The sequence below is a fragment of the Ictalurus furcatus genome, chromosome 7 (assembly GCF_023375685.1).
Source record: "Ictalurus furcatus strain D&B chromosome 7, Billie_1.0, whole genome shotgun sequence".
Taxonomy (NCBI): domain Eukaryota; kingdom Metazoa; phylum Chordata; class Actinopteri; order Siluriformes; family Ictaluridae; genus Ictalurus; species Ictalurus furcatus.
In genome coordinates this window covers 598,490-605,716 of record NC_071261.1, presented here as the reverse complement: position 1 = coordinate 605,716, position 7,227 = coordinate 598,490, and the positions used below count along the sequence as shown (strand labels likewise).

The following is a 7,227-nucleotide window of genomic DNA, read 5'->3' as shown; positions in this document are numbered from 1 at the left end:
GCCATGGGCTTCTTTGATCAAGAGTGGGAGGTGGCTGACTGGGGCTATACACAACCCTTCTACACTGCGCCATATCCCAGTACCCGCCTCTTTTTGCGCCCCCCGTTTTATCCAGGTCAATATTTCGTTCGCTCCTGCGGAGTTTTGTATCCTCACTATACGGGCTCCATTGTCTTCCTGTGGATGCCGCAGCTGGCTCTCCCCATCCTGAGTTGGGGACATCATCTGTGTAGGCCCTGTGTCAGCTTTCGCAAAAAAATTATATTATTATTGTCATTTTTGGGGGCCTTTAACTAGACACCACATTCATAATTTATGGAATATAAACAGAAAGGTCCAAATGGACTAACTCACTCATTTCTCAATAATGGCCTGACAATACACACTTTTTCCCCACCTTCAGTCTTCCTTTTCCTGGATCACACAATCTGGGAATATGTTGTTATATATTACAGGTCTAGTAGTTCTTATTTACACAATGGGCAGTCTGACAGATGTCTAAATATTTACAATGTTCGTGCATGCTCCCCAATTTTTAAAACACTCATACAGCAGTTATTGATACCAAATTAATTATAACACACACAGTCTCGCCGACTCACCAAAAGTATGTACCGGATTCAAAACATTCGAACACCGCAAGATATCTCACAATGCTCTGCGCTCTGCATTACCAAGCTCACTCTGAAGAGCACACATTTTTCCTTCTTCCTCCTTCCACACAGACGCACAGATAAGAACAGACAGGAACACACACATACACCCCTTTCTATCAACAACGCCGACATGCTCACATACACACCTTGTATTCCACACTATTACACCTATTTACTTTATTACATGAGTTTTCAGAGTATAAAGCACCTCCACACCAACTCCGTATGTATGAAGCGTACAGTCATGTAAATTAAATCCAACTTTTTATAGCTTATCCAACACACATATCTCTTTATGTGTGGAGCTCATGTTCAGAGCAATAATAAATACATTTTTCCCTGTCTCCAAAACTTACACGCTCTCACACCGCACTCATATTATAAGCACATATTAATCATATTATAAGCACACACATTTGTTATTACACATTCCATTCATACACCGGGCACGCTGTATTGCGTGACCCGGACCTGGGCCCAGGATTTATTCCCCTCTCTATCCAGACCTGGAATCTTTTACCAGCGGTATCAGGGGTCCCCACCAAAGCAGCCACCACCTCACGTGGCCGGTATCTGGGGTTTGAGGCCTCATTTCCACCTGCTTCCTATCCAGCCCTGGACTTTTTTTTTAACCAGCGGTATTGCAGGACTTTCACTCACACAACACACACAATTAATTTCATTACACAGTCTTATGAACCCTATTCATAGCCCTTATACATTTACAAAATTACAATCGGTTCACACTTCTCTTACCTCTTCTCACTCACCCAAGGTTCTTTTGGAGACCTTTAGTCTTTCTCCCCACCCCGTGGCTTCCCAATCGTAACAACAGACCACTAAAACAGAGCTTTGAAATAACAGCCGTCTGCAATGCCTTCTTCCTACACGGCCTATCTGTTGCTTAGAGAGTGAAGTCCCACGGGAGAGATTACAGACATATAGATCTTAGCCCAGTCCCATCTGGGGTGCCAAATGCTGGCTCAAATTTAGCCTATTACCCAAAAACACTTAAAATTCAACATAGAAGCAAATACTCACATCTACCTCTGAACCCAGTTGGAGATAGAAAAAAAGACACCAGCCATGAGTGAGAAGAAGCAAGGGTCCAGATTTATTGGTTCCGTTCCACCACACGAGATCCACACCGATGAGAATTCTCAGAAGTGATCTCACACCCTGAGCTTAAGCTCCAGTATTTATACTGTATTTACACAGTAGATAACCAATATGTTTCAATAAGACTATGATATCAATACCAATAGGGTTAAAAAAGAGCTCATCTACATTACTATTATGTTCTAAAAAAGGGGCTTTTCAATTTACTATTAGGCTCTAAAAAAGGCCTTTTCAATTTACCATTATGTTCAAAAGTGGAGAGACAAAACAATTTAGAGTGACCTTGGTCTCACTATTATCTCGCGGGATGGCAGCTTGACTCAGCTACCCTTATAAATGGCTCTTCATGGTTTTCTCTTAAAATTAAGGCCTTCCTTGCGAGACAAGAATCTTGAATTATGAGTAAGTTACATTTTCCTGTATTTCTGGTTTATAATTTATTTTCATATTTGCTCTAGATCTCTATTTTATATATAGTTATACTGCTTGAAAACGGTTTACTGTATTTCCTACTTCATAATATCATTATATTACCCTTCTACTGTCCTACATATCCTACTATTCTGTATTTTATAAAGAGTTTTCTATTATTATATTACCCTTATAATATCATAATACTCCTTTTTATTATTCTTATAAAGTTATAATGTTATGTGTGTGTGTGTGTTATGTCTACATGCCCGCCCTTGGCTGTGCGAGAGTGTGTGTGAGTGTGTTAGCACTCCTCAGCTCTTATACTTCTTTTTGACTCTTTGACTAATAAACCATAGTGTAGTACTCTTAAAGATCTTTAAAGTGTAAATCCAATTTGTCAATATCCGCCTAATACCGCTTCTGTGTGTCTAGGTGCCCGTCGTCATTCCTTCTTCTCCCCTTTACTGGATCTGGATCTGGATCTCGATCTGGACACTCATTATCAGCTTGCGCATCTCACTGCTGATATCATGGTGCTACTTAACTTTCTTCGCAGCACCCCCTCTGGAAATGGAAATGCGGGGTTCCCCCCCTCTCTGATACAGAATCTACCCCGTGAACGTGTGTATTGACGCCTCTACACAGCCAGAACCCCCCTCCAGCTTTCAGTCTGAGGAAGATGTCATCTTCTCTGATCTGGGCTCCGACCATTCTTCCCTCTTCTCACCTGTCAGTCCGCCCCACTCTCAGTGGTCCTCTCACTTCACCTTCGCTGACTATCCCATGTCCCCAGGACGCACCCCATTTTCTTCCCCCTACCGCTCTCCTCAAGATTACGCACCCACCAGTCCTGTGAATTATCAATAAAATGACATATTACTCATACTAAGTCTCCGTCATGTTTATTTCATGTCATTTTTATCCACAATAAATTCAGTCAATTCATTCTGTTAATATGAATGAATAACATTCAATCAGTTAAGAAAGCTTACTTTAATCTTCAGAATTTAGTTCATGTGAACTATCGGTATCGGCCGATATCACTCTGAATAATCGGTTATCGATATCGGCTGAGAAATTTAATATCGGTGCATCTCTAATTATTACAGTAATACTTCTTAACACTTAATTTCAAAGTAGTGACATAATGTGCCTAATGTTAAAGATCATGAATATGATCCGCTACACAATACCACCTTAAGGTACAGGACTTTATATGAAAGTTCAGCTTCATTAAACAATAATGAGTATAGCAAATCAATATGTTTGCTACAAAAATAAAACAGTCAATGACATGAAATTACACTACAGTGAGACTGTAACAATGTCATTGTCATGTGATACTGTGGGGTGGAGCTTCATGAACCATCATGAGTTTAACATGTCAGAGTACAGAAAGACCTCCAAATGCTTTCATCCAGCAAAGACCATTCATCATAATAATGTTGATAATTACATCAACTTAATATTGTGTGTAATTTAAACTGAAATTTCTGCATTAATTTATTTAAAACAAAATTTACGTCGTAGTACATTTACATTTATTAATTTAACAGACGTTTTTATCCAAAGCAACTTACAAATGAGAGAATACAAGCAAAGTGATCTATCAAGCAGAGAACAAGGTAGTGCTACCATACAAGATCTATTAATCAAGTTCTAGATGAAAGTAGTAACTTAACGAAATTGGCTTGATAACTTCAAGTCACTAATGTCAAATCCCCTCCCCTACCATTTAACATGTCTGGACAAATTCAGACAGTTAAGACTGTGTTAGACAGTATACCTAATAATCTGTTCTCTCTCTCTCTCTCTCTCTCTCTCTCTCTCTCTCTCTCTCTGTATCAAGCTGCATTGCTGCTGCCTGATGTGACGGCCATGCATGAAACTATGAAATTAGTCTTGTGTTTTCAAGCAATGGGATGACAATCAGATGTTAGTGAGCATCCTATTTTATTTAAAGAACAGGGATCTATTAGATCTATTAATCAAAGTCTGATATTCACATCACATGTTTTTGGGAGTGTATCATGGCATGAACAAAGAGATTTTTGAGGACCTCAGAAAAAGAGTTGTTGATGCTCATCAGGCTGGAAAATGTCACAAAACCATCCACTGAAACCACTGAAAGCCACTGCTCTCCAAAAAGAACATTGCTGCCCCTTTGCAGTTTGATAAAGATCACGTAGACAAGCCAGAAGGCTATTGGAAAAATGTTTTGTTGACAGATGGGACCAAAATAGAAATTTTGGTTTAAATGAGAAGCGTTATGTCTGGAGAAAGGTCAACACTGCATTCCAGCATAAGAACCTTATCCCATCTATGCAACATGATGGTGGTAGTTTCATGGTTTGGACCTGTTTTGCTGCATCTGGGCCGGGACGGATTGCTATCATTGATGGAACAATATTCTGAATTATATCAACGAATTCTAAAAGAAATTGTCTGTGGTCTGAATCTCAAGACAAAGTGGGCCATGCAGCAAGACAAAGACCCTAAGCACACAATTCATTCTACCAAAGAAGAATAAACTCCTGACCTTCATAGAAATGTTGTAGAAGGACCTGAAACAAGCAGTTCATGTGAGGAAACCCACCTACATCCCAGAGTTGTAGCTGTTCTGTACTGAGGAATGGGCTAAAATTCCTCCAAGCCAATGTGCAGAACTGATCAACAGTTACTGGAAACATTTAGTTGCAGTTATTGCTGCCACTTTTGCCACTCACAGATTTGTAATACTGGATCATTCTCCTCAATAAATAAATGATCACGTATAATATTTGTGTCTCCTTTGTTTAATTGGGTTCTCATTATCTACTTTTAGGACTTAGTGTGAAAATCTGATGATGTTTAGGTCATATTTATGTAGAAATATTGAACAGTCTAAAGGGTTCACAAATTTTCAAGCACCACTGTATAGCGGTTAATGATCAGTATCACTTTATCCGGTTCAACCAGAAGAGGATTGGATTATCTGGTTCGCCTTTCAAGGTTTCTTCCTCATGCCATCTCAGGGCGTTGACAGCATCTGTAAAAAGAATTGAGTTGAATTTCTTTACTGAAGCAGAGTGATGACTACATCAATAATATAAGGAACTGTACATGTTGTAGGCATGCTTTTATAAAGTGAAATTTCATGCTTTCAGTATTTTAAACTGATAGTCTCTAAAATAATAATAATAATAATAATAATAATAATAATAATAATAAAAGCAAGAATGTAGTATCTTAGTATTAGCTCTACAAAATTTAGAATTTAAGATTTATTCATTTGTCCAATGGGATACTGGCTAATCTGCCCACCAAATAAATTACTAAATTAATTTTGTGCTAAACTAAAACCTTGTGGAAATAATTGAATAAAAAGACTGTGAAAAAGCACTAGTCTCTGTTATTCCACTAGGGGGCAAAATAAAGCAATAAACTCAGCTACTGAAAAAATGTCCTACAATAACTCTGTAAACGTGTCTCTTTAAAAAAAAATCAGGTTCAAGAAATTAAAAAGTTGTACATTTTGTAAACAGAATGTGGATTTTTATTTTTATTTTCCAATGAACTGTAGTCTATTTATCTATTTTGTATGTGATGTATTCATTTGTACATTAAGAATAAAGCTTTCAGATGCTAATGAATGAAGACATTTAAGAGTTGTTGTTGATTTGATTCTTTTGTCTAACAACAACAGTGGTACCTTGGCAATGCTGGGGCTTGAACCTCCAACCTTCCGCTCAGTAACCTTGAGCCTTAACTGCCAATCCACCACTGCCATTAGATTATGATGTTATAGATTTTTCATTAAATACATTTTTCCCTTTCAGTTTGACTTTGAATAAAATGACAGGTTCCCCATATGAGTCTGAATGTAAAGCCAGGAAACAGCATGAAGTCAAGAATCTGTCAGCATACTAGTGACTCTGTCATGTGATGCTGTGGGGCGGAGCTTCATGAACTTTTAAAATACTAACATAATACAGTACAAAAAGACCTCAGAATATTGTCATTTGGCAACACCATTCATCATGGTCAGTGTTATATTTATGTGTATATGGCTTTCAATAGGTAAGTCACAACTTTGTGTTATTTCAAAAATTAAGTGTTGAATTAGTGAATAATTAGACTGTGTGATGTTAAGACAAATCAGAATACGAGTCTGCATTATGTAACTCTGGCTTGCTGGTGTTAAAAAAGATTAAAAATAATTAGTTTTCTTCTCTATGACAGGTGACTCCCTGGCAGATCCAATAGAGCCACTTTTAACTCATAAAGTTGTAGATGAAGGTCATGATGTTACTCTGTCCTGCAGCTACAAAGACTTCAGTGGTACAGTAAATACCCTGCAATGGTACAAACAATATCCAAAATCTACACCAGAGTTCCTTCTTTACATCACTCCAAGTGGAGTTAAAAGTGACTCTGTACCACGTCTGTCTGCTAAAGTTGATAATAATAAAAAACAAGTGGATCTGCTCATCTCCTCTGCTGCTGTATCAGACTCTGCACTATACTACTGTGCTCTGCAGCCCACAGTGACAGGAAATCCAACTGCACTGTACAAAAACCTTGACACACTTTTTGTTATACTGAAGACAAGTCTGTAGTACTGCAAATCTATGAAAAGGAAACAGGAAACCTGCTACTTTTTGACAGTGTGTCTCTCTCTCTCTATCTCTATCTCTCTCTCTCTCTCTCTCTCTCTATTATTATACAGTTGTAGGAGACACACAACGAGTGAACGATCTAAGCCCAGCATAATATTTAAAATATTTAAAGCATCTTCAAATACATTCAGTTATTTGGTATGGAAAAATTTACTATTTCACAGAATACTACAAAAACAACAACAGGAAACTGTAGACTGAGCATTACATACAGGAGTCAAGATCACGTCAGATTGGAAAAATCTTGTAAAAACCATTCCAGATTAATATGTCAAATGCCTCATTTCCGGTTTATTGGGGTGAAAAAAAAAACATTATTTTATATGATTTATTGCCATATTTTTGAGTGATAACTTGTACTAGCATACTCAAAGATTACA

At 37.8% G+C, this 7,227-nt stretch overlaps 1 gene segment (V, D, J or C); it reads left to right on the top strand.

Annotated features, from left to right (window-relative positions):
- Positions 1-6,208: 6,208 nt before the first annotated feature.
- On the top strand, positions 6,209-7,227 carry LOC128610787 (T cell receptor alpha variable 12-3-like). The segment is given in 2 exon segments: positions 6,209-6,248; positions 6,411-7,227. Coding segments are annotated over 2 exon segments (417 nt in total).